We start from the raw sequence: 26,983 nt of genomic DNA on the forward strand, positions 1-26,983 counted from the left end.
AAAAGGCTGCGCGACGGGGGGTGATACCGTACGCACTGAGATGCCCGGCATCCCCAGAGAACAGCAAACCCAAGAGACCAAACAAGAGAAACAAAAAAAAAAACAAGACACGAAATCATATAATCAGTCATAAAGAAAGAAAAAAAACACAGCCAAAAGGCGCTTTGGGTACGCAAGCTGAGAAACAACAGGCTGAGGCAAAGGCCCACGTGCGACGCGATTCCATTCACCATGCCTCGTACTGAGGAGAGACAATGAAGGGCAGGGGCCAGGGGCGAAGAAGGGAGCGCAAAGAAAATAAAAAGAAGAAACCAGCAAACAAGAAGCGAGCAGGAAGCTGAGAAACAACGTGTCACACACATGAAAAAAAAAAACACAGAACCAACAACAACGATAACTAACGAAACAACAACAACAACTGCCCCATTCGCTGAAATTGCAGCCAAGCGAAGGCGTCCAGCGAAGCAGAAACGGTGGCGCAGGCAGGTGCGATGTGAAGTGTGCGATGTGCGCACAAGGGAAAGGGCGGGAAGGATCTTCTTAGCGGCTAGCTTTCCACGCATCTCCCACTGACCACGTCTGTGCCTGTCCGTCTGTACGTGTGGGCATGCGCCTACTACCTTGCCACACACGGAAAACTACAGCACATGGGTACCATTATCTTCCCTGTAGAGCACTTTTAGTCTTTACACTCGACTAAGGATCAGAAGACGGAACGAAGGGGTTCGGGGCTGGGAGAGGAGCATACATGCACGCGCACGCATAAAGAGGCGTAAAGGGGAATCTGAAGAGCAGCAAAGACAACATGCAGAGCATCTGATATTACCGCAGGGAGAGAAAGTTCAAGAAAGTGGCGGAGGGAGAAGCGTCTCGGCTATAGCGATTGTGACTGTACAACAAGGCTTGTAAAATTTGTCGCGGGAAGAGGGTGAAAGGGAGAAAGGCAGCATGTGGTCGAGCGGGGGATGACGGCACAACACTCAGTGCGCCTGCTTGTTGATAGAACCTCCATTGCCAAAAAATGCTGAGCAGAAAAAACCCCGAACAGCGAACAGCGAAGGTGCACACACATGGCCTCACACCTCACCACCACGTCAGCAGCCGTCACCGTATCTTTCGACGTCGGGATGTCAATGCACGACTAATGACATTGCACAACGACAGCAGCAACGACACAAAAAACGAGCACAGAGACACATAAGATGCTCATCAGCAAGCGCAATCTGCAAGGAGAGGAATTCCATAGGTGTGCCCAAAGGCACACATGAGCAGCATCCCCTGCTTCAAACACCCCACGCTCTCTGCAGTTTCCTTGCCTGTAGCTTTCCCCAGAGGTACTTCCTCCCGCCTTTTTTCGCCTGTCAGGTGAGTGCTCACCACATCATTCCGTTTCACTACAAATTCCCCAGGTACTTCTTTGCCAGCATCTCCGTCGTGATCGACTTGGGGCGCTCGAGCGGGCGGCCTTGCAGGCGGTCCCAAACAACGCCGGCCATGACACCCATCTGGCGCGACAGGCCGAACAGCACTGGGTAGTAATCCTGCTCCGTCAGCCCATAGTGCTGCAGCAGTACGCCGGAGTGCGCATCGACGTTGGGGTAGGGATTCTTGGTCTTGCCGTGCTCCGTCAGGATGCCGGGCATGATCTTGTAGATGATGTTGATCAGCTTGAATAGGTCGTCCTCGAAGTGGTGGCGCAGGCAGAAGTTGCGCAGGCAGGTGTAGCGCGGGTCCACCTTGCGCAGCACCGCGTGGCCGTAGCCGGGCACAACCTGACCGGAGTTCAGCAGCTCCCAAGTGTACTTGGTCAGCGCCACCTCCAGTGCCGCCTCATCGCACACGTTCACACCGTCTGCTTTCACGCGGTCCTGCATGCTGAGCAGGTACTTGAGCACCTCCTGACTCGCCAGCCCGTGCAGCGGTCCGGCAAGCCCGTTCAGCCCCGCGCTGAAGGCAAGGTAGGGGTCGCTCAGCGCCGACGCAACCAGCGTCGTCGTGTGCGCCGACACGTTTCCGCCCTCGTGGTCGACGTGGATGGACAGGTACAGCCGCATGCACTCCCAGAACTCATTGTCCTTGAAGCCCAGCATGTTCGAGAAGTTCGCCGCCCAGTCCAGCTCGCTGTTGCTCGACGCCGCCACCTCCGCACGGCCCTTGGTGACACGGTTGTAGATCATCGCTGCCACCGCTGGCGTGCGCGCCAGCATGTCCAGCGAGTCTTCCAGCGCGTACTCCCAGTACGTCGTCTTGTTTGACTTGCCCGTCGCATAGGCCGCAGCAAACTTCGAGTAGGTCTGCAGCGTAAGCACGCCCACACTGAACGCCGTCATCGGGTGCGTGCTCGCAGGCAGCGCCGCGATCGCCTTCTGCGCCGCGGCGATCGCCACGGGGTCAGCGCGGCGGTGCAACTCCGCGTTCAGGGCCCTCGCCTGCTCCGCCGTCGGTACCTCGCCGGTCATCAGCAGCCAGAACATCGCCTCCGGCAGCGTCTCGCAGCCGTTCGGTGCCTTGGGCAGCACCTTCTGGCACTCCGGGATCGTGCGGTTGCGGAAGCGGATGCCCTCCACCGGGTCCAGCAGGGACGGCTCGTACACAAGACCGGTGATGCCCCGCATGCCACAGTACGCCGCATCGATGCTGGCGTCGCTCAGCTTCACGTCGCCGTGCTTCTTCCGGAGCTCGCTGATCGTCTGCTTCTCCACCTTGTTGCGCTTCAGCATCTGCTCCTTCATCTCACTCACCACCGATGATGCCATGCGTAGGCCGGCGGCGCCGCGGATAATGGAGCAGCGAGAAGTGGATAGGGTTCCACTATAGGCCTGTGAGAGAAAATGTGAATATCTGTGAGCTGAGGATGTGATCGTGAAAGCGAGAGAGGGAGGCGGTGAGGGAGGTAGCAAGACGGGTAGTGCAAGCAACAAAGCGAAAAAGACAATTTTGTCTGAGCAAAAATGAGTGATTCGGAGGTAGGAACAGCAAGAGAGAGGAAAGCTGTGCCGCAGCCGCTTAACGCAAGCACACGCACACGCACACATGCACAGAGGTAGAAGAGCGATTATGTTTGATGTAGTGGATCAGAAGGGTCTACGAAAAGCGAGCGAAAGAAAGAAGAGAGGATACGGAGAAAGAAAAGACGCTGAGGCGGGAGCGTGTGGGAGGGAAAGAGAGAGAACGGCGGGGCGTTTGTGTGGCCAAGCAAATCGTGCCATGCATACTTGTGCGTATAGGACGTACACATCGGTACGAGTGCACGCGTGAGAAGGCGTGCATCGTGACATCGATATGTTTGACATGAGAAAAAGAAGAGTAGGATGACGGTGGTGAAGATTGAAAAGAGAGACGCTGCATAGAAGTCATCCGCCCTCCCTCACCTCACACTAGCAGACTAGGGAGAAAGAGAGAGAGAGGCTGCAGGGCACCACAACAGCCGAGGGCATGCTGGAGCAACAGCAGACAAGTTGCGTGAAAGTGCGGGTGCGTTTGTGGGTGTGGGGGTGTGTATATGCGACTGTGGCAGTGAGTGATGAATGAGTAAGGACAGTGAAGCCACAGAGAGCACATGCACCCTCGTGCGCACTCGACACAAAAGACAGGGCAGGAGGGAGGAAGCGGCGTGGCGAGCCGTTGCCGAGTTGTCTTTTCTCTGCTCGAACGTCTCAGCCTCTGCCTTTCCCAGAATCGATTTCACATACGCTCGCAGACGTGCCGGCACCAGAAGACTGAGGCGGTGGCGAGTATGTGGACTGATGCACCAAACAGGGAGAGGAGAGAGAAGTGAGGGGCGGGTAAAAGAGGAGACTCCCGTCGATAACTTGCGCCCCTGCGTACCAAAACCCCGTAGGCACACACTTCACGAAGACACTCACTGATAGTAACGGTGAACGCAGGACACCGTTGGAAGTGGCGGTATTACGTTATTCCTTCAATCCTTCGCATGCACGCGGGGGGCGGGGGGGCATAAATTGTGGGCTTTTTAGGCTCCATACCCCCCTCCTCCCTTGCTCCCCTACAGAAACAAGGAGTCGGAGCAAGGAAGTAGGGAAGTGAAAAATACACCCCGGCACACGCGCCCACACACAAGCGAAAATATAAGTGGTCAGCACGCATGAACGAAAAAAGAGTGGAGCATCAGGAATTACGTGTTCTGCCTCCTCCACCCCCTTCCTCCACCTCCCTTCACCGTCCTACTCTTCTTGTCGTTCACGCCCACCAGACACGCACGCACTGAACAAGTACGCCCATGCGCACATACCACCGCCTCTCTTTTCCTGCCCCGCACTTGAGTAGAGATTCGCAGTCAAGCAGCGTCATGTCGTACGAAAGAGCGAAGGAGAAGAGCGATGACACATTGGAACGGGCAGAGGTAAGGGGGGGGTGGAGGCAGTTTGGCGGTGGCATGGAGCTGAAGAAGTGGTGGAAGGGAAAGGAAGAAAACGGCGAAAAAGGGTTGAGGGATCAACCATACAGACACACACACAAAGAGGCAGAGAGACGTGCAGCCACGTGTGGGGCGACAGCCTAAGAGAGTGATTCTGTCCGTGTAGCTGCCCTTTTCTCGCTATTTCTCTAGGTGAGAGTATGTGCGGGGGGGGGTGAATTCACAGCATAAAGCCGACTGGAAGAATACAGGCTACTGAAGTACGTACACAAACACGAAGAAAGGAGACATAAGAGGGAGAGAGACAAAGAAGAGATGAGGCAACGCGCGCCTTAATACCATCGCCGCTGTCGCATGTTGCGTCACCGTTCCCGATCGTCGCCACCTCTACTACCAGAGTCAGTACCGATATTATTCCTTCACTCTAACACACACACAAACGCGCCTACACACAATGAAGATGAGGATGCTTGTGTGTAATGATCGCGATGGAACAGAGTAGGAGTGTTGATGAGGAATACGAAGGGAATTTCTCGTTGTTTTTGTTTTCTCTCTTCTTTCTCTTCCCTTTTTCCAGCGTGTCCTTCCAGGGAGAGGAGGCGTATTTTTGGAGTTAGAGACGACTCTCATCTCGTCACACCCGGTAAAGATACATCAACTCATGAATGTACTAGCACTGATGTCACCAGCGGAAATGCATATATATATATATATATATATTCCTATGGAAGACTTCAGTTGCCTTCATTGGGTTCAATCGTATCACGCTGTTCCCTCTCTTCCCCCCCCCCTCTCCCTCTCTCTCTCTCTCTGTTCGTGTGCGCATTCTGCTTTCCTCCGTCATTTCTACAGCTTCCACCACCACCACCCCCTCCCATTCCCTCCCCCAGCATAATGGGGGGAGGGGGGGAAGAGAAGGGTAAGCATGTGATATACAAAAGTCGCGAAGGCAGTGATGGTGGCGGTCGTGACTGCAGCGAGACATAAGAAAATGAGAAAGGTGAGAGTTAGAGCGTATAGTGCGAGAGGGGGGGGGGGCGAAGGGAGAAGTCTGATGCCGTAGGCCACACAGCCCACCGATGATAGAAGGGGAGACACAGAAACGCACAGCCCATGCCTTCGCATGCAAATAAATTTAAAGCAGCCTCTCACATACATCAAAACAGCTCCTTCCTAATAAAATTTAAAAGGGGAAAAATAAAACATGGAAAGGAGAAAGCACGCGGGCAAAGGGAGAAACGGGAGTGGGGGGACGGGAGAAGGTCTTCTCACGACAACGTGAGAGCAATCACGCTCACATACACGAACCAAAACAATCAAGAGAAATACAAGGAAAACGAGCAGCAAGATAGCGCCTTCTTACACTCCTGCCCCCCCTCTCTCTCCCTCCCTCTCTCCCTCTCTCGCTCTCTCCTCGGTTTTCTTTCTTCTGTTTTCAATTGAACTGGCAGAGACGCACAAGAGAATGGCTGGGAGAGAAGCCCAGAGATTCTCTTGTGCGTCCATCAACTTGAACACAGCAGAGACGTGGTGGTTAGGCAAGGGAAAGGAAGAGATGCAAAGAAGAAAACGAAATGGAAGAGAGAGAGAGAAGAAGAGGAGCGCATAGGCAAGTCGGTCGAGCGAGACAGAATACAAACCAACCAATGCGAAAAGCAATACATCTACAGCGAGACACATACACGCACACATACATACATACATATACATATGCATATACATACATACACACATGCATATACATACACATACATATACATATATATATACATATGCGTGTACACGTTCTACACAACGCTTACAAGGCAACAACAACATACACACCCGCCGGAAAAAAAAAACACCACATCCCCTCAAATCACATGCGCATACATGAGGTACGCTCACTGGGACGACTGTATTCTTCCTCTCCTCGTCTCTTTGTCCCCTAATCAACTGGGGTTGTGGGACCCCTCACCCCTCACTCCACTTGTCTTCACAACTTGATTAACTTTGCATGGAGGAACGGCACTTGCGTGTGTATGTTTGGGTATGGTCAACCCTACAGTTTGGGTGTCGACATAGCCGTCCAATCCGGGGTGGTCAGCAGAAGGAAAGAGTAGAAGTAGCGGGGAGCTCATGCGGCAAGACGTCACGTGCTACTGGCAACGAATGAAACGTCATCCAGTCCATCTCCTTCTACTTCTCGCTGGGCACTACCCACAGGCACTCGTACTTTTCAAAATAGCCTCCCTCTCTTTCGCTTACCGAGGAGTGCACAGGTACTTCTTTGCCAGCATCTCCGTCGTGATCGACTTGGGGCGCTCGAGCGGGCGGCCTTGCAGGCGGTCCCAAACAACGCCGGCCATGACACCCATCTGGCGCGACAGGCCGAACAGCACTGTGTAGTAATCCTGCTCCGTCAGCCCATAGTGCTGCAGCAGTACGCCGGAGTGCGCATCGACGTTGGGGTAGGGATTCTTGGTCTTGCCGTGCTCCGTCAGGATGCCGGGCATGATCTTGTAGATGATGTTGATCAGCTTGAATAGGTCGTCCTCGAAGTGGTGGCGCAGGCAGAAGTTGCGCAGGCAGGTGTAGCGCGGGTCCACCTTGCGCAGCACCGCGTGGCCGTAGCCGGGCACAACCTGACCGGAGTTCAGCAGCTCCCAAGTGTACTTGGTCAGCGCCACCTCCAGTGCCGCCTCATCGCGCACGTTCACACCGTCTGCTTTCACGCGGTCCTGCATGCTGAGCAGGTACTTGAGCACCTCCTGGTTCGCCAGCCCGTGCAGCGGTCCGGCAAGCCCGTTCAGCCCCGCGCTGAAGGCAAGGTAGGGGTCGCTCAGCGCCGACGCAACCAGCGTCGTCGTGTGCGCCGACACGTTTCCGCCCTCGTGGTCGACGTGGATGGACAGGTACAGCCGCATGCACTCCCAGAACTCATTGTCCTTGAAGCCCAGCATGTTCGAGAAGTTCGCCGCCCAGTCCAGCTCGCTGTTGCTCGACGCCGCCACCTCCGCACGGCCCTTGGTGACACGGTTGTAGATCATCGCTGCCACCGCTGGCGTGCGCGCCAGCATGTCCAGCGAGTCTTCCAGCGCGTACTCCCAGTACGTCGTCTTGTTTGACTTGCCCGTCGCATAGGCCGCAGCAAACTTCGAGTAGGTCTGCAGCGTAAGCACGCCCACACTGAACGCCGTCATCGGGTGCGTGCTCGCAGGCAGCGCCGCGATCGCCTTCTGCGCCGCGGCGATCGCCACGGGGTCAGCGCGGCGGTGCAACTCCGCGTTCAGGGCCCTCGCCTGCTCCGCCGTCGGTACCTCGCCGGTCATCAGCAGCCAGAACATCGCCTCCGGCAGCGTCTCGCAGCCGTTCGGTGCCTTGGGCAGCACCTTCTGGCACTCCGGGATCGTGCGGTTGCGGAAGCGGATGCCCTCCACCGGGTCCAGCAGGGACGGCTCGTACACAAGACCGGTGATGCCCCGCATGCCACAGTACGCCGCATCGATGCTGGCGTCGCTCAGCTTCACGTCGCCGTGCTTCTTCCGGAGCTCGCTGATCGTCTGCTTCTCCACCTTGTTGCGCTTCAGCATCTGCTCCTTCATCTCACTCACCACCGATGATGCCATGCGTAGGCCGGCGGCGCCGCGGATAATGGAGCAGCGAGCAGCACGCATGGTTCCACTATAGGCCTGTGATGGGGGTGTCTGTATCTACAAGAGAGATAAAACTGCGTAGAAGCAGCACAGGGAAGAATGGTTGCTGTAGAGGCGCTCAGAGTGGTAGGAGGCAGAGAAATCGCAAAACAGCCAGAGAAAGGAAAATGGAGTGTAAACGAGGTACGTGTGAGGGGACCGATCGAGTGTTTATAGATGAGTGAGCCTGTATAGTAGTAGTGATAATGGTGGCGTTTTTTTTTTGGTGTCGTGCTTTCCTCTCGCCGTGGGGTGATGAGACGAGTTGTCCAGATGTCAACACTGGCGTGGAAGAGAGAGAGAGAGAGGCTGCCTGGGTCGAGGAAAGTGAGAGAGCCGCAAGAAGGTGACACAAAGACGATTGCAAAGGGTGGAGAAATAGGCGCGTGTTCAGGATTGTTAAAGCCGCTGAAGGCAAACAGAAAAAAAGCTTAAAGGAGCAGAGAGAGAGTCAATAGTTAGCGTGTGAATGATAAATAGGACACTACAGTGATGTGGTAGGTTGGTCTGAGTTAGCAGAGCAGGAGATGGTGTGAAAGACTTCTTTGCATCGTCAGTTGCAGAAGGAGGAGGGAGGGGTGGAGATGTAGATGCAGCCAGGCAAGTGTGATTGCACGGGCATACAAATGTGTGCGTGTGTGTGTGTGTATGTACAGGGCGGAGGCGTGATCGCAGGACAGACAGAGAAAGGGAAAAGGAACGGGGAAGCAGCTTTCATAGGGGTAGTAGTTTTGGGCGAGAGCGTTGATGATGTTAGTCTAGCATGGCCATTGGCGTGGAGGAGGTTCGGAGTAGCAGGGCACTGCACCTGGTCAGAGTGGGAAAGGGAGGGGGAAAGCAGTGGATGAGACTACAAGAGCTCGCTGCTCAGGATCGAGACAAAGGCTGAGCAACAGCAATATGCAGTCCATCAGCTACGAAGGCGTGTGGCACTTTCTGCCTTCGCGTTCCGTGCAAGATGGGATGTGGAAATGTGCATCGCTGTGTGTGTGTGGGGGGGGGGGTAGTGGTGGGTGTTCGCGCTTGAACGCGCTTTTGCGTCAGTCGTACGGCATGGTGGAGGAGGAGACGCACGAAGTTTCTACACGCATGTGTGGCTAGAGAGGGAGGGCGGGAGAGCGGGGGGCGCATCAGCAGCAGCAGCAGCACGCAGACACACATGCACATCAAAGCTCCGTAAAGCGGAGGGAATCCATCGCACATTATAATCAAGCAGAAAGGAGGACACAATAGTGCACGGAGAAATCCGAGAGACGCAGAGGTGAGCAGCGGGAAGAATGAATATGGGTGAGGCGTGAACGAGAGAAAGAGTGTCCGCACTTCAGTGTCCTCCCACTTTCTCGTCCACATCCCCCTCTCTCCTCTCTCCTTGCATCTGCTGCTTCGCGAACTCGAGGTGTGGGCATAACGCGCGCCGCCGCAGCCGCAGTACCGCGTGTGCCGTGTCCACCACCGCCGTTTCGAGGAGATGCGGTGTGCCTGGGGCGTAGGTGAAGACGACTTCTTCGTCGCGAAGGAGCAATAAGCGGCCGACAGGGCTGCACAAGAGACTCTGCTGTACATCGGCGATTGTGATGAGCCCGGCAGCAGCGTGGGATGTTGCAGGCACCACCAGCTCGACACGTCCAGCTGGCGTGAGCACCACAACGGATTTACACATGACTGACGTCTTTACAGCCATGCCCATCGGTGGTGGCTGAGATGGTGCGTGAAGCAGTGCACAGACGTAGACTAAATCGAAACCGCTCCGAGCTTGCCATTGCCGCTGCAGCTGCGGGCCTCGAAGATTACTATCACGGATGCCACGAGGGTCCCCGTCGGAGTGCACACGGGATAAGTCGAAGCCATTGATGGCAAGGATGGGCCCATCGGGCCCAAAGTCAGTGACACACACATCCGGTTTGCCATGACGTTCCACACGGCGCTGGGTAAGTCGCGGGGACGGTGCTGCCCCCGTTGCCGTATGTTCGGAAGGGGGCGGTGGTGATGGCGACAAGCAGAGGCGAGGGCCGCTTGAGGTTTTTGCCGAAACTGCGCACACCTTGTCATCGTGGTGTGCCAAGAAGCGCAGCACAGCAGGTGGGAGCTGCAAGACAGCATCCGGCGCCGCCGTTGTCAGCTTGCGCGTGTTTGCATCACGGTGAGTCGCAGTGAACGCAGCTTGCGAGCGCCACGGCGGGCGCAAGGAGGTGGGCCGCAAGGACTGCATGATTGTTTCAATATCGTCAGCGGCGGCGGCGGCGGTGCCTCTGTGCCCGTGGGGCGCGGCACCGGTAGATTGGGGTGACCAGCCGAGGAGTGGCATCGGTGCCATGGTGACAAGTAGCTGCTGCATGCACCGTGGCTTGAGAGGACCAGGCGAGGAACGCTGCGCAGCTCCACCACCAACACCCATCGGCGATACCGTTGGGTGCAACGACAGCTGCTGCTGGGAGAATAACTTCACGGACTGTGCCGTCGATGCGTCCACGGCGCTGGCAGGTACATCACACCAACACCCACGTAGCTGCACACCCCCATTTGGGTAGAGGAGCTCGAGAAATGATGGCAGATAGCCGTGGTAAATGTCGCGGAGGAGGTTGTAGCCGAGATGGGGAAAGCCGTTTCGCTTGAGGTCCTCTTGCGGGCTAGTAGCCTCACTTGCAGCGAACCGCGGAGGCACATCCGCGGCCACTTCCACCCCAACCCTGCCGTCCATGATGCGGTGTCGCTGTGCTTCGTCTCCAACTTGTGCGCCAGGGCTGGCGAAGACTAGCACGAGCGGCTCCCCGTAGCGAAGGGTTAACCGACTCGGCTGAATGGCGGCCAACATCGCCGCCACCTTCGCAGGGCATTTGGTTGAAGAAGTCTCGTCTCCTGCCGCGTGCATGAGACTTGGTTGAGGGAAGCGCTGTTTTCTATTCACGCCATCTTGGCTGTCGATAAGGTGCTCCACGGAGAGGGCCGCACGTGCCGTGGTGAATGGTACCGCAGATGGCTCTCGCTGCAGGTCAGTCAAGGTCCACCACAGCACGTTTGATGGCGGGTGTGATGATACAGAAGGCGCCGCGGCGTTCCGGCTCGAGGCGGTGCTTGTGAACGGTGACAAGTACTGATGAAACCCGTCAACGGCTTGCAAGTAGTTGCCGTGCCGTTCTGTGCCATTGGGATCAACAAGTAGTACGGTGGACCCGTCTGTGCAGAGTGTCAGGGGCAGCAAAGGTACACGCGCCATCTTTCGAGCGCCAGCTTTGCCGCTCGCTGTCCTCTCTTCGGTCAGGGCGAAAATTAAGGTGGCATCCGCATTGCACATCGTCGTAGTCATGCGATTCAGCCGCTCTATACCTTTGATAAACTGCGTGGCGGTCGCGCGATATCGACCGAGTACACCGTCTTCTATTGGCGAGGGAGAGCTGGAAGCCGAAATAGCGGCTAAAGATGCTGCCGGTGCACAGCATCGCGGTTTGCACGCTGGCGATGACGATGTTGGCGAGGAAGGGGGATGCGGCTGACAAGACGCCACCACCCCTGGAGTAGTCCCAGAGTGTGGGTATGGAAGTGACAGCTGTGGTGACAGTGACGGAATACGTTCAGTAGTTACTGGTGACTGCTCATTCAATGCCGCTCCAAAGTTGAGCGTAGCCACGGTGGCAGCAGCATTCGCACTGTCTGGAACAGATTCGGATGAACGTGTCTCCGCGCTGGAGGAACTGGTGGGCAGTGCAGGCGGTCGGCAGGGCAGCAGAGGTTTCATACCTGTATGACGCAGTTCAGCGCCTACACAGGCTACAGCATTTCCCCATCCCACTGGTCTCACCACTGAAACGTCGCTCTCGCGGCGATGAGTCAACGGTGCGCCGGCAACTGTAGGGGGCCGTGCAGAACACCGTGATGGAAGAAGCTGCGAACAATCAGTGCCGGCGCAAACACCATTTGACGCTGCGGGGTGGTGGGGTAATGGGAGGAGGCGATGCTGGCGGGGCCGGATCGGCTCTAGTCCTCTCTGTGCATCTCCTCGAGAGACGCCGACCATGGTGGCAGCTTCCTACCTCCTAACGCCGGGGTATCGGTGCCTGGATCCCCTTCTGAGTACGTTTCAACGGGTCCGCAATGCCTTAGCCAAGGCCACCAAAGGTATGAGGGGAAGTAAAGCCGTGGGGGGACAAGGAGCAGGGGTTAATATTTGCTCGCCCCTGCGCGGGCGTAGGTGTGAGCGAATGCAGAGCGGACAAGCATGAGACGGAGTGAAAAGACCCACAGATGGAAGAGGGAGGGAAGGAAAGGGGGACGACCACTGCGAGAGACTTGACAAAGATCATACATCCACATCAGCAGACAACAGGGAAGCCGCAGACCTGGTTGATTCTCTCGCTTTACGTCGACATCAACCCTCGGCAGCACCCAACTTGGGAGAGGGGTAGTAGCGGGGGAGGGATGTGGGCGAAAGTCTATGCTGCGACCGGATTCATGGCAGAGAGGAAATAGGTGGGCAAAGGTGTTCATGTGCGTGGGTGTGCGACAGCCTTTCTGTACCCCCCCCCTCCTCCTCCTCCTTTCAAGTTCCCCTCCCGACTGTCGCCTCACGAGGGCCGTTGTTGTGTCGCCTTATTTGTTTTTCATCCTCTTCGCGTTACGGGAGATGAGAAGGGAGGCAACGCGCTCACCTCTACAACACAACGAACGAAAAAAGGCGCGCTCCCTTTCCGCACACAACACACGCACAGAACGAGAGAGAGAGACATCCACAACCAAGCAACTAAATCCTTGGGACCGCTTCAGTTGCACGCTGACACTCACACAAGCACACACACACACACATACACACACACAGTGAGACAGAGCAAACCAGTAAAAAGAGGGAGATCAGATACACAGAACACAACCATATGACGCATATAAACAAATATGAGACCACAGAGACACGAAGAGTCGGATATCATCCCTCACCGTCATCACTACCGCCTGCATTACTGAGGGACGCTGCCGAGTAGCCCACCCGAAAGCAACACGCTGCGAGAGCTGCAAGGCTGGAAGAGAGGGAGAAGAACACACACACACACCATAAAGAGAAAGAGCACGAAACAAGGGAGAGAGGTTGCTCGGAGACACATACGCACGCACATCTACACTCAAGCGGGGCAAACAAGAGAATACGAGGAAAACCAACAGCAAAGGCGCAGGGGTGCCCATTGGAGGCATGGATCGAGGGACACAAGAAGAGCCACGGAGAGAAACACAAGGCGAATCCCTACCACCACCACCACCACCAGGGACGACGTCGTCGTCAACAACACACACACACAAGCATTGGCATACACATCAGCACACGCATCAACGCATTGCCTACATGCCCACCCGCAGAACCCAAAGCATTGCGTCGCATAGTGCAGCAAGGAGAGGGGGAGAGAGGAGTGGGCTTGCATACACACATACATGTGTGTGTGTGTTAGGCGCGCTCCTGTTCGTCTCCAACGCGCGCATGCGAGTGCGGGTGTGACAAGCCGGGGAAAAGGCGAGCACAAAAACGAAAGAGAGAGGGGGGATAGGCGAAGGGAGAAACGGTGGAAAAGACGATGGCAGGAGAAAAGTAAAGGAGTAAAGACCCGCCTCGACCACCACCACGACACACCCTTACGCATACGTAATATACATGCAGGCACACAGGCATTCAGCAAACACTCTTCTTTGCCATGTACCCTTGCTTTCCTCCCTTGAAACCCATTGAGTTAGAATGATGTTGCCCCTGCTGCGTGCCTTGGTGTCGGCCGCCTCTTTACACCTCTCCTGCCCTTCTCCTTTCCGGATCGCCTTTGCGTATGATGGGGACAACTGCACTACGCGCCGCTCCTCCCCCCCCCAACCCACCCACCCACCCACACACACACACACACACAAGCACACAGCGGTCTCTCTCTCCTTGTCTTTTGCACATGCTCTATCCTTTTCCCCTCTACGTGTGCATCTTGAGTCTCTCTGGTCTCATCAGCCTGGTGCCCCGCCTGCGTGCATCTCTGTGTGACGGCCTGCGCCCACATGCACACGGAGAGTTTTTCCCCTTCCTGGGGCCAAAACAAAACATAAAAAAGGAAATACATAAATGCCCGCATCCTCCGCCACATGCACCACAGGCGCGAGCTACTCGTTTAACCTCAAACACTTACGCACTCACACATGGAGAAGACAGGGTAGAGGTGCAAGAAGAGTTGCATACTCAAATATCCCCCACCGCCGTGGCACCCCCTAAGGGGACTGAACTAGTGCTATCAGGTGCCACTGCTGACACGGCTGGCGTGCCCTGCGACCACAGCCCGCACCCTGGGCTGTCGTTGTCTTCACTCACGATACCTTCCGCTCCATCGGCCACGGTATCAGGGCCGCATTGCAGAGCCGGGGAAGGGCCGCCGCTGTCCGCTTGCTGCTCCTCGCGCTGCATCCCCATACCGCCAGCCTCGCCGACGCCGTTCTCGCTGCCATTCAAAATCTGGGTATTTGCCACGGCTGCCTCTGCGGCCTCAGCCGCCACGTCTACCACCTCCTGCGAAGCTGCCTGTTGTTTCAGAACTGAGATAGCCTCCTGCACCTTGTTATTCTCCGCCCACTTGGTGTTGCGCAGAATGGTGCGGCCCGCCACGCTGTCGACAACGAGGCGCGTGTTGACGACGGGGTCCATTGCCAACTTCACAATCCCGTCAAGCAATGCGCTCTCCAGTACGTCGTCGGCGCCAACCTTGACCACCTGCTCCGTGACGTAGGCGAACATCTGCCGCCCACGGAAGCTGTACGCCGTCGCCAGCTTGACAATCGAGGCGAGGTAGTTCTGGTACTTCTCGTCATTTGCCGCGCGCAGGTGCTTGAGGATAATAGCTACGGGCTCGTACGTGGAGGTGCGCACCTCCATGACACTATCGTCGAGCAGGCGCGACACCAGCGCCAGTACGGACGGAAAAGAGGGGCTGTCGGGCGAGAGCAGTACGGCGACGGCGCCAATACGCTTCGCCACTTCGTTGCGAAGCCGCCAGTTCTCGCTCTCCAGCGGCACATGGCACAGAAGAGGAACAAGACGGTCGCGTGTGGCGGGGGTGACTAAGGCGAGGAACCTCTCGGCGTTAAGGACGGCGCCGCGCTTGATGTCGTCGAGGTCGCGCAGCAGCAACTCAAATGCGGGCACGATGGCCTCCTCCGTCACCTTCGTCCCGAGGAGCGCAGCCATCTCGTGCAGCGAGTAGGCGAGGGATTTGCGTACTTTCCACTGCACATCCTTTAGCATTGTCGCGTACGCATCTGCCATCTCGTTCCAGCGAGACGGGCCGATAGCCTGCACCACAGCTGGGAAGCAGTAAGCGCAGTACTCGCTGAGTGGGCTCTCCACGTTGTCGGACTGGAAGGCCATATCAGTGAAGAGGCGCAGCAGCTCAGGGCTGATGTCCTCGCTACGCAGGGTGTGGAGGAGGCGGCCTAGTGACTCGTAGGCGCGCGTGCGCACCCAGCGAGAGTCATCCTCGAGCAGCTTCTGGAAGGCTGGCACGATGAACTGAACTCGCATCAATTCGGGTAGACCACTTGATACTTTCTCAATAGACTCGGCGCAGGCCTGCCGCACACCCCAGATCTCATCCCCGCAGAGAGTGATGTACAGCGACAACACCGTCCGCTGAGCCTCCTCGGTCGTGAGCACAGCACATACGCCACCGAGGTTGCTGCCAACGGTGCGCCGCACCGTGAAGCTAGAGTCGTTCGAGAGCAGCTCCAGCTCCCCTAGAACCACCGTCGTTGAGAACTCACTGCCGAACTGCGGCGCGAGATCGTTGAAGAGCTGCGCCGCTACGACGCGGTAATCCTCTGCACGCTCGTCATGGGCGAGGGTCATTACCACGTTGAGCAAATGTGACTGCACGTCCTCCTTGTGGACAAGCTGGGCCAGCTTCTGAATCGCCTCAAGTGCCACAACACCGACCTCCACATTCTTATCAACGAGCAACTCGAAAGCTGTTGGGAGGAAGACGTTGAGCAAACACTGGTAACCCGCTTCACTGCCCTGCTGCACAAAGAACTCCGCAAGCGGGAACAGCTGCTCCACCAGGGCCTGTCTCACCACCGGCTCAGCATCTTGGGTGAAAGTCGTCAGCAGCGGCACAATAGAGCGCGCGCTTTCGGCGTACCCGGCGAAGTGCGCGGTGGAGGAAAGCTCGCGCACCAGCACAAGTCGCTGCAGAGAAAAGTCCGACTGGTAGTACATCAAGAGCCGGTTCAGAGGGTCCAGGCTGTCATCGATGGCGTACTCGTTGAAGATAAACTCCTCCTCGGCGTCCTGGGTGGAATCGTCAAGTAGTTCGGTCGGCATTTTCTGCGCTGGTTTGTGTTTTTGTATGGAATACTTCCGTTCTTTCGCCAGCGTGAGGGGAAGAGAGTGAGGGGAAGAGGAGGGGAAGGAGAAGAAAATGAGTGAGTTACACCGAGGCCGTGAGAGCAAGTCAACATATTCGCCTCAGTCGCCCCGACTCGTTGATCGCGGGTGCAATCGTGCCGCTTACACAGCGGCCATACCAGCAGGAATCAAGCGAGTCGTTTACACAGAAGCACTGCTACGCGTATGGGCTGCGTTGAGGCACGGACGAGAGCGCGGAGTCGCATGTCTGCCTGCCTCACCTCCCCCCGGGTCGCCGGCTGTATTCCTCCGTGATTGGAATGACGAATCGCGACTCGACCCCCTCTTCATGGGGGGGGGGGGGGGGCGGTTCACCAGATGTTATGTGGTAGCAGGCCGTGGATCACGTATGGCAGGTCAGTTAATGGAGCCGTGGTGCTCCGCGCTGATGGCGTGACTGTGTGAGTAGCCCTTGCGGAAAGCAAGCGAGGGCAGAACCGCCATCAGCATGAGGGTGAGTCGTAGCCCCAGCAGAGAAGGAAGCGAAAGCCTAAAATGCGTGGCGCACCGTTTAGTGCTCTGCTGTATTCATACTGGCCGTCGGCCCGTGACATCCCCAACGCATCCCCGTAGTGACGGCGTGCTTTGTCGCCCAGCTTACGCACGCGGCTCTACATCCGCCCCGTGTCGTGTCGGTGCAGAGGCCGCACACCGCGCCGACCGTTGTCATCGGCGTGATGCACTCCCCCCGTCGTGCATTCGCTGTAATCCCCACTTAGATCACCCGCTCAGCTCACGCTGTGGCACTCGCAGACAGGGTGGCCAGCGATGCGCCATGCGGAGAGCAACACCATCACTTGGAGAGCAGCAGCAATGCGCCCTACGAGAAGTCACCAGACGGGGTGAGTTGAAATCAGCACGACTCGAGCTCTCCATCATAGTCGTCGCTAGAGAAGTTCGGGCAGCTGCACTGCCAGGCTTCGCGCTCACCCGGCGCGCGGTTTCCTGAAGATGTGCGTGCCAAGGCAGGCCATGTTTGTTGTGTGCTCGTAAAGCACTCCGGCCAGCGGGTGCTTGGGGAAGTGAGGAGGACATCAAGTTCATCGATGCTGAGAGTGCCATGTGGAAGTCCCTCGGAGGATCGCCCGTGACTGCGAATAGCCAGCATTGTGGGCAGAAGCAGCGACGCTGCGCACACCGTGTCGCATTCCGAACACTCGGCACAAAGCGTCTCGCGCTTTTGGCGAGCTGAGTAACGCTGGCCATCTCTGCGGCGGCGTGCACGAATGCTCTCGCCTCATTTCGCCGCTGTTTTTTTTTTTGCTCAGGTCTGCTGCCCTGCCCTGTCCTGCCCCGCCCCTCTTTATTCGGCCCCTGAGAGTGGCACCACGATTTCCGGCTCCGCAACGAATGCTTTCTCTTTCCTTACTGTGTTCCCCTTTCCTGCTCATGCTCGAGGTCCAACAGAAGAGTCATGAGGCCCGCCACCTGCTCGTCGCCGGAACGTGCGCTGCCGCGGGTAAGCCCGCGAAAAAGCTGCATCTGCATGAGAAGGAAGTCGAGGACTCTGTTCCAGGTAAGCGTACTGTCGCGATTCTCTGGTAGCGTCATGGCGTCCCCGCCCAATGCAACACTGCAGATCGAGAAAACGACAACGACTTGCGCCGCACACAAGCCTGGGCTGCACAGGTTGGTTCTGCAGATCTGGACAAGGCAGGTGCTCAGCGGTGCTCAATATCCCTCTCTCTGTGGAGAAGCCAGGCAGCCTGCAGCGTGCCCTCGGGTACGCGGCGCTGCGGGCTGCCTGGTGTCAGCGGACAGGTCTGGGCAGGTGCTGTGCTGAAGAGGTGGGCGGTGTGATCACGACTATACCAGCTCAGCACGACTCGTGCCGATGGGTCGATAAATCGAGGCATCCATCTACTGTCTTCCGACTTCAGCTGCGTTGCAGTGACGCCGAGCCTAATCCTGGGCCTGACCTGCCCTGTATGCAGTGGCATTGCAGTGGGCGGAGCGACGCCAGACGGTGCTGGGTGGGCCCCGCTCCCTGGCATCGCCGCAGTCCAGCAGAGGCATGGGTGGTCTGCGGTCGTACGTGCGTCTGTTAGCTGACCTGCTCGTGGTGTAGTAGACTCGCTAAAGAGAAAGAATAAAACAGCGCCCATTTCTTTCCTTCCTCCCCCTGTCGGTGTGCTTCTCAGTGCTGCTGTGAAACCCCTCTTGCCTGGTGCTGCACATCCCCACAGCGAAGGCTGTGCCCAAGAACAGGCGAAGGACAGGCGCCTTGCAGGAGAGGAAGGGGGGAAGAAAGGCAGCGGCCCCAGGAGCGCGTACAAACCCACGCAAGCGAGTCGAGAGAGCAGCGCAGAAGGGAAAGCGAAGGATGAGTACTCGAGCCCACACGCAAGCGACTACCGCGTGGACAACAGAGGAGAAAAGCGATGGAGAAAATTGGGGGAAGACGTATGTGTGTGTGTGTGTGTGGAGGGGGGAGGGGGAGGGGGTACGGCAGCGAAACACGCGGAACGAAGAGGACGGGAGCGAAGCAGAAAAGAGGGAGAGAGAGAATAAGCCTGCATGAATGAGATAAGAGGAAACGACAGCAGGAAGGGAGTAATGAAGGTTCAACGGTAGCTGGGAGATATACGCGCCTACACAACCGTGCAGGGGTAGGAGGTACGTGAGGAGGGGTGAGGGGTGGGCAAGAGACATGCGTTGAAGTAGAGCACGGTTTGCGGTGAAGCTGACACAGACACCTGCGCGCACCGACACGGGAGAAAGAAGTGTGCGGATCATAGGAGAGAAGACAAGATGAAGAGCAACAAAGAAGAGCAAAATGGATCGAAGCTCCCAGTGGCTCAAGGACGCCGTGCAGACACACACGCACATAGTCACATCAGCTTGTGTTGGTGTGTGTCTCAGATCATCCCATTGGTAGTGGGACGAATTTGTGGCTGTTTCAGACTTTTCTTTGTGTAATTGACGGACAAATCAGTGCACACCTAGGAGGAAAACAGCAACAACGGAGAGATGCTTCCCCCATCAGGGACTGAGGCGACGTATTCGCAGGCGTGAGTGGGCTTCTGGCGAAGTGGACAAAGGCGCCGCCCCATACAGCATCGATCTCTTTTCTTTCACTTTGGCGCTCAGAGAAACACGCTGGCATGCCACACAAGAGAGAAGGGAGGGGAGAGCAAAGCGAAGGGCGTAACGACGACAACAGCAAAACGGGCGCAGCAAGAACACTCATGTCGGCAAGCAGTCCAGCACATAAGACGTAGGCTTCAAACGACTCCAGACAGAACACAAGAAAAGAGCGGGCGGCAGCCGTCGCCACCCCCGCACACAGTCTCAAGCACACTTGTGTTCCCTACCACATGACCATTCCCTCCCCTACAATACGGGCCCAAACCCCACTCGCCTCCCCCCTCCCGCAGGCCCATCAAAAAATTTTTACGTGGTACGAAGCAGCTGCAGACACGCCTTACAGCACTGCGCCGACTCAGTCATCTCAAGCACGGCCCCTGCCTCAAACTCTACGCACTCCTCATCTCGCTGGTCGCCCCACAGTCGCTCCTATCCTGCCGACACTACCACGCAGTGCATCCCCCCTCGGGAGGGGGGAGGGGGCAGGCTTCCCATACCAGTGGGCAGCGAGGGCCGGGTGAGATGCGTCCGAGTCACACTGACACTCTGCCCATCATGTAGATGGCACAAGTATGCTCACTACTGCAGGTCGCTCCGACGCAGCGCCATCCAGAACGTGACTGCCAATAAGAATAGTGATAAACCGCCCTGGCCTTGCTGCGTTGTAGGCACTTGCCCCAGTCACCACCAGAGGTCCTTCGGTATTGGCAGGGATGGAGGGGGGATGACTGGTCTCCCCACACACAGTGGAGGGGGGAGGAACTGAGCCCTCGGATGCCACGCACTGAGGTATGCCTCGCCAGCAAGGCAGACTCAAGTGCTGCACCTTCGCAGCAAGAGAGAAAGAAAGCGCGCAGCTGATGAGCGAAAGAGGGGGTGGGGCACACCAGCGCCCACACTGGCGACAGACACACTGAAGAAATACGCGCACAGGTAGTCGTGCTCACCCACCGCCACCGCCGCAGGAGCTCACATGTTGTTCAGGACCGCACATACGGGTCGCAGAAGAATGTGGAGAAGGCCTTCTTTGCGGGCCTCCATCGTAGCGAGGGCAATCAGCAGCAGTACTCGTTCGTCCTGAAGGGTCAAGGCGGTCTGCAGGGCCTCCGACTCGACCGCGTCACGTGCTGCCTCGGCAGGGGTGGGGGGTATCTTATCACCGTTGTCCTGGTGTGCGCTGGCCGACTCGATGCCACCGCGGTGGCCACCCCGCGCGCTGTCCACGACCGACAGTAGCTCGATCTCTCGCTTCAGCTGGTGCGTCACGAGCGAAGATTCGGCGCTCGTGTTGGACGCTTTCCCGATCGGCGGAATCGTCGGGACGTACCAGCGCACTACCTCGCTGCGAGAGAGTGTCTCTGGCCGCATCGTCAGCACTTGCGCAAACCACTTGGCTGGACGCCGCAGCACCTTGTTGATATCATTGTAGGAATAGTCCTCCACCATGAAGCCAACCAGGTTCTGCACGTAGAGCTGGAGGGAGCGGAAAGCGTAGGAGGGGTCATAGTCGGGGCTCATCAGCCCCACACAATCCGCCTTGGTTAGCTGCCGTACCACATCGAAGTAGCACTCCATTTCTTCACTGAGAAGCGTTGCAGCACCGGGGTAGTAGTGCTCCATCGAAGTAGCCCCCACATCGTTCCAGGTGAAACGACTGCGCCACAGCGTGGGCGGGTTGGCGGCGGTGGTACCTCCCTTGATGCGCTGCTCACTGACCACGTTGTCGTCGCCAGCGAACCGGCGATACACGTCCTCCTGCGCAGATGGTGCCCGGCCGCCCGTCTGGCTACCGCGCTCGCCGCCGCCGCCGTTTCGACCACCGCCGATCCCGATACTACCCATGCTGCCAGAAGACCCGGCAAGTACGTCCTCCGTAACGGCGCGATGACTCAGCTGCTCCACCACTTCCAGCGGCAGCAGCGTCATGGTCCACGGCTCCGTTGGCACGAAGAGGCCCATGACGAAGCCACAGAGCGGCACTACCTGCGTCACGATGGCTACAAGCTGAAAGACTTCCGGAATGGTCCAACCACATGCCAGGATGTTGCGAATCTCCTCCTCGCCGAGAGTCCACGGTGTGTGGGCGGCGAGGGCAATGAAATGCTGGACGGCGCGCAACCGCTCTGGTGGGCCGTGCGTGATCCAGCGCTGGCGAGAGTGACCTCGAAAGCAGCCAGTGGCCGATGTGTCATGGTGCCGCTGCTTCTGCTGTCGCAGGCCAGTCGACGTGCTTGCAAAGTGGGCGCCATCATCGTATTCGTATGTATCGGCAGCATCCTTGTCACCGTACGCAGCATGACCGCGGGTGTCCCTGCTGCTGTAGAGGCCGCCGTGGTGGTTACCACGCATCATACCGCACCCACCCCCAGGGCCACAGCCGTCGTCGTCCACATACTCATCCAGCTTCGTCTCCTCTGCGTAGCGCAAGAGCAGTGCCGAAAAGCGAGAGACGAGGTACTCGCAGCGGTGCCTGCTCGCTGCCATAACCGCAACCATCAGCCGCATGTCCACCAAGAGCGGGCCCTCTCCAAAGAGGACATAGTTCAGCGCTGCGTGATGCGCGCGAAGCACCTCGGGGTAGAGAGAGAGAAGCTTGTAATAGGACGGGCACTCCCCACCATCCGTGAACACGTCGTATAGAAGCGTCTTGGACGTCGCGAGCTGCTGCACAGGAGGGAGCAAATGACTTTGGGCGAGTGCGAACAGGAGAGCTCGGCGCCGCTTTGCCACCTTTGACAAGCGACTGGACGTTTCCACGACAGCGGCTCCTTGCGCGCGTCCCACGGAAGCGCCTGATCCGCTGGTCACTGCCACCGCAGCACACGCGCCGGCAAGCCTTGAAGATCGATTTTGCTCACGCCCACCAGCCACGCCGTCTTCACCGTCACCGGTGGACAAGCAGGACCCACCAGCACTGGTCCCTACGAAGTGATGCACGCCGCGGCGCCGTCGCAAGGACGTAGGAACACGCGACGACGGAGAGCCTGGAATAGCGCGGGCGTTAAGGCATACTTCAGTCGAGACCGCCTCCAACACGGACTTTAGCGCCGCCGCGGCGCTGCCGTTAGGCCCCATGTATGCTTCCTCCTCCATGAGCACACGCTGGACTGTTGGGAGGGCGGTGGTAGCCGGCAGTGGGCCGCAGTACGCGAGGCACGTCGCACTATGCTGCGGCTGCTGAGCGTCCCACCAGTGCTGGGCAGTCATCAAGTGCACCTCACCAGCTGTATCAAACCACAGCATCGCGTCCTCCGGCCGCACGTGCTGCGTGGTAGGAACGCATTTACTCTTGTTCCCGCTACTGCTACTCGCCGACGCTGTTGAACTACCGCCACCTCCGAGGCTGCAATGCTTCTGAAGCCCACCAACGGAGGTGCTGTTCACACTTGCATCCGCCGCAGACGTGCCGCGGGACTGTGGCTGCAGCGTTGGTAGGTAACGCATCAGCTGCTGCCGTGCGATCCAGCCGGTCGAGTTGCATGGAGGCGGTTGCACAGCCAGCGCGTGAGCGACGCAAAGCTGCGCCGCGTACGCGAGAGAGGCACATGGACAGCTGCACGCAAGCTGGAGAAGAAACTGCAGCGACGCAGAGGCCGCCTGTTGCACCGCTTCGTTTGCTCTCGCGTCGTCCTCGGAGGAGAAACCGGTACCTGTCACATCATCCATCTGGGCAGCGGCTGCGGTAGTGGGCAGATTCTCGTCATCAATGCGAGGAGAGTAGCGACGGTCGGTGCCGCCTTCACTCTCAAAGTCCGCACAGCCACGCCCAGTGAGACTTGCCGCTGCGTCGCCGCTGCAACCGATAATGCCGCGGTGCTTGAGGGCAAAGACCGCGCAGCGCTGACCCAGTACCAAGAGGGCGTGAAAGGCCTCGCGTAGCGCTTCTGCTGTTACCGAAGGTGCGTTGGTGCCGCTGCCTGTTCCCGGACCTGTGGCCTCGGCGGAGGTAGTGCCCCCTTGTGGCATGTTCCCCGCGCCATCTCTTGCCACATGCATGGCATTGGAGTCACCGCCGAGGAGTGCAGGATCTTCCCTCTCACCATCTTCTCCAGCCATGGCAGATGAGACAGTGTCAGCTGCGTAGAAGAGGTCCGACGGGAAGTAGTAGGCATCAAAGACAGTCAGCAACGCCGTGATGGCAGTGTCCGATGCACTCGTCTTGGCCGCAGCTGTTGGAGCAGCAGCAGGAAGGGCAGCTGGTAGCCCGGCAACCTTGGTAGCCTGCGGAAGCACCCATCGCGTGGCAGAGTCCGCTAACACTGGATCCACTACACCCATCGCTGTGGCATCACCCAACATGGAAAACCCTAATAAGATGTGTGGCCGATGTTGCGTGGCAATCTGCGACAGTTTCTGCGACTCGTCGGGGGCAGACGGTGACAGTGACGGTGTTACCAGTGCTGCGGCGCCACTACTCCCACTGCCATCAGCACCACCGCCGGCCTCACCACTTTCGAACTCAAGTTTTTGACCGAGAGAGCAACGGTCACTTATCTTCCTTGACGTCGCTGCAGCGGCGGAAGCAGGTGCCACACCAGCAGTCGCTTTCACAGCCTCAACAGCGGCGCTCATTAGCAGCTGAGGGCTGTGAGCTGCGGCGGCGCGCCGGTGGCTCTCCTCGACTGCCGCGGCTCGCTCCAGCTGCGCATGCTCCAACGCAAAGAGGTGCGAGAGCAGCGTCGCGCTGTACCACGTGAAGTCTTGAAACACCTCCAAGGCGGCCGCTGCAGCATCCCTGCCGTTGTTTGAGTGATCACTCCACTGGCCCCCGCCTGGGTGCGGAGGCACCCAAGATGCCGCGATATTCGGCATGACTACGGCAGTAGTCTCAAAACACTCTCAAAGGCAACGAAAAGACCTAAGAGAGGAGCGACAGCCACGTTTCGGTGCAGGTACGCCGACGACTCACACGTCAGAGAGAGAGAGAGCTGAAGAGTCTGAGTACAAGCAAGCGAGAGAGCGATATTCACGAACGGTACACCGAGGGCAGAGCCGAACATCCACCGAGCAACTTTAGAGGCGAGGGTAAAAGAAGCGGGGAATAGCAGCAGCACCAGCGGCACGAATTGCCTACAAGATCCGGTATCGATCAATGGAGGTAGCTGGGCAGACACCAGAAGACACAACAGCGCGGGTATTACTTCTTCTGCGCGCTTGTGTGCTGGTGGGCGTCCTCAGTAGCACAGCACCAACGACGGTGCTTCAGTGGGTGAGGGCTAGGGTCAACGAACGGAGAGAAGTGATTCGCTACGCCCGCAAAGGGGGAGGGGGGAAGAAGGGGGGGGGGCAACGAGAAGGATAGGGTGGTGAGGCCAGCTTCGATGAGATTGGCGAGAAGGAGAGCTTTACGTGGAGCGAGGGAGAGGGGGGCAGTATAGCGGAGCGACAGAGAGAAAAAGACAAACACAAGTACTAGAACACACAAACACACCAGTGGGGAGTTGGGGAAGGGGGAAGGACACCTGCACACAACTTACACGCTCACCCAATACCACGCAGCGAGATGAATAAAAGGGAAGGCAACCCAAAGAAGGGGGAAGGACGGGTGGACACAAGCGGACCTGTCGCACTCACAAGCCACCCACCCACAGTCACACGAAAAGCAAAGGACAATGCCTGCTCTGACTTGCTTGATTAAAACAGTTATCACGCACAAGACGGCCTCGATAGACAGAGGAATGGTTGGGGTAGGGGTGGAGAAAGAAACAAACAGCTTCGCGGCCACTATCACAGGTCCACTATACTGAACCTCGTCTGAAGTGCACTGGCGAGTGGGACAGTTGTGGGTAACAGAGAAAGGGACAGTGAGGGCGATAGGTGATACTTTACCGGCGCGTGTCTGTCTGTGCCCCAACACGAAGAAAGCAGCGAAGGGAAAGATAGGAAAGGCAACAACAACAACAACCGAGAGGGTGCACACTACACTTTGTGTGTGTGTGTATGTGAGCAACACCGGTGAAGGAGAGGTATACTCGCACAGAGAAGGGGAAGGAAGAAGGTGGTGGGAAGAGCAGAGGTGGAGGGAAAGGGACAAGAGGGGATTGAGATACAATGTGAGGAGAGAGCGCCAAGAAGCATAGCGGCGTCGGGGGGAGGAGAGGGCAGAGCGTGTCGCACTTGGCAGGAGCTCGCAAGGATCCAGGACGGCTGGTGCAGGTCCCGTTGCGTGGTGGAAGGAAAGGGAAAGCGAAAAGTGGGAAAAGAAGCCCACACACACACACACACATGCAGACTACTTCTCTCTTTCACAGAACATAATCAGTGCACCGCTCCCGCACTTCCATAACCATGCGTGCATGGATATTGCTGAGAGAGGGTGAGGAAGTTGGTGAAGCAGGGCTGAGGATGGTGGGACTTACTACCCAGCATGTCCGTGAGCGTTTGGTGCACGTCGTGGTAGTCTGTCTCTGTGACTTTCTCATTTTATGTTGGTTTCGAGGGGGCACCAGAGTAATTTTCTTCTCGGCTTCTGAGAAAGAAATCCAACGAGGGAAAGGAAGAGAGGCGCAACAGCAACCTTACCGTTCGCTGGGTACACACAGACAGCCATTCCCGCATGCAAAGAAAGATGCAGCCGCGTCACCCCAGCTGAGGCACACATCTCTCCCTCTCTCTGTTTGTTTGTGTGCGCGCGCCACTGAGAGAGGGGCACCAAAGAGAAAATGAGAGGGGGAAAGCAGTGTGGTGCGCGTGTAAAAGCTGTCTGTCTCTGTCTCTCTCTCTCTCTCTGTATGTCCGCATGCGCAGGATAACAACTGAGAGGAGCGGGAAATCAAGAAGAAACGTTACACCGAACTCAAACAAGGACCGCAAAGTGGCTCGCACTCACGCACGAAAAGAGCTCGAAAGAGAGGAGATCCTCAGGAATGCAGCTGATACACAAGAGTAGCGACACATACGCACATCTCCACACGACAAACAGCGAGGAGGAGGAGGAAGAGGAAGAGGAAGAGTGGAGGAGAATGCGTGTGAGTAAGAGTGACGAGAAAAGACACAGAGTGGGAAAGTACAAGAAGAAGCCCCAACGCAACCCAAACATAGAGCGCTCATTAGAGATAGATTGAGAGGTGGGGGAAGGGGACGGGGAAAGAGTCAACAGTGGTGGGGAGTAGGCGAAAGAAAACTACATGGAGGAAGCCAACAGAATCGCCTGAGGTGCTTAGGTGCAACAGTTCTGAGCGCATCGACCTAAATAGAGAGGGGCTTATGCTCAGACAATTCCGTGCGACGGTGCATAGTCGAATGAGACGTGATACTGGCGTACACGCGCGCATCGCAGTCGCGAGGACCTCCACGACTCTGTCTCGATGCCTTTTGGCAGACGTGCACACTGACTTGATCCCCCGCCACTCAGCTCGCTCTTGGGGGTGTTGTCCCGAACGATCAAAAATGAAAGGCTACACACAACTAAGAACTCGCCTATGCCAACGTAACCAGCAA

At 57.4% G+C, this 26,983-nt stretch overlaps 5 protein-coding genes across 5 annotated transcripts, besides 2 other annotated features; all 5 read right to left on the reverse strand.

Annotated features, from left to right (window-relative positions):
• Positions 1 to 1,394: 1,394 nt before the first annotated feature.
• Positions 1,395 to 2,756, reverse strand: LPMP_180430 (citrate synthase, putative; the record flags this gene model as incomplete). The annotated part of the gene is made up of 1 exon (XM_010699575.1): positions 1,395 to 2,756. The coding sequence occupies one exon, from the start codon at positions 2,754 to 2,756 to the stop codon at positions 1,395 to 1,397; it is 1,362 nt and encodes a 453-aa protein (XP_010697877.1).
• A 3,865-nt stretch (positions 2,757 to 6,621) lies between these two features.
• On the reverse strand, positions 6,622 to 8,034 carry LPMP_180440 (citrate synthase, putative; the record flags this gene model as incomplete). The annotated part of the gene is made up of 1 exon (XM_010699576.1): positions 6,622 to 8,034. The coding sequence occupies one exon, from the start codon at positions 8,032 to 8,034 to the stop codon at positions 6,622 to 6,624; it is 1,413 nt and encodes a 470-aa protein (XP_010697878.1).
• A 1,339-nt stretch (positions 8,035 to 9,373) lies between these two features.
• Positions 9,374 to 12,064, reverse strand: LPMP_180450 (hypothetical protein; the record flags this gene model as incomplete). Its single annotated transcript, XM_010699577.1, has 1 exon — positions 9,374 to 12,064. One exon carries the CDS (start codon positions 12,062 to 12,064, stop codon positions 9,374 to 9,376), a length of 2,691 nt encoding a protein of 896 aa, XP_010697879.1.
• A 2,178-nt stretch (positions 12,065 to 14,242) lies between these two features.
• On the reverse strand, positions 14,243 to 16,372 carry LPMP_180460 (hypothetical protein; the record flags this gene model as incomplete). The annotated part of the gene is made up of 1 exon (XM_010699578.1): positions 14,243 to 16,372. The coding sequence occupies one exon, from the start codon at positions 16,370 to 16,372 to the stop codon at positions 14,243 to 14,245; it is 2,130 nt and encodes a 709-aa protein (XP_010697880.1).
• Positions 16,373 to 18,161: 1,789 nt separating this feature from the next.
• Positions 18,162 to 18,521: a repeat region.
• A 1,248-nt stretch (positions 18,522 to 19,769) lies between these two features.
• Positions 19,770 to 20,351: a repeat region.
• Positions 20,352 to 20,512: 161 nt separating this feature from the next.
• On the reverse strand, positions 20,513 to 24,355 carry LPMP_180470 (hypothetical protein; the record flags this gene model as incomplete). Its single annotated transcript, XM_010699579.1, has 1 exon — positions 20,513 to 24,355. The coding sequence occupies one exon, from the start codon at positions 24,353 to 24,355 to the stop codon at positions 20,513 to 20,515; it is 3,843 nt and encodes a 1,280-aa protein (XP_010697881.1).
• Between the last annotated feature and the right edge of the window lie 2,628 nt (positions 24,356 to 26,983).

The sequence above is a fragment of the Leishmania panamensis genome (genome assembly GCF_000755165.1).
Source record: "Leishmania panamensis strain MHOM/PA/94/PSC-1 chromosome 18 sequence".
In the NCBI taxonomy this organism is placed as follows: Eukaryota; Euglenozoa; class Kinetoplastea; order Trypanosomatida; family Trypanosomatidae; genus Leishmania; species Leishmania panamensis.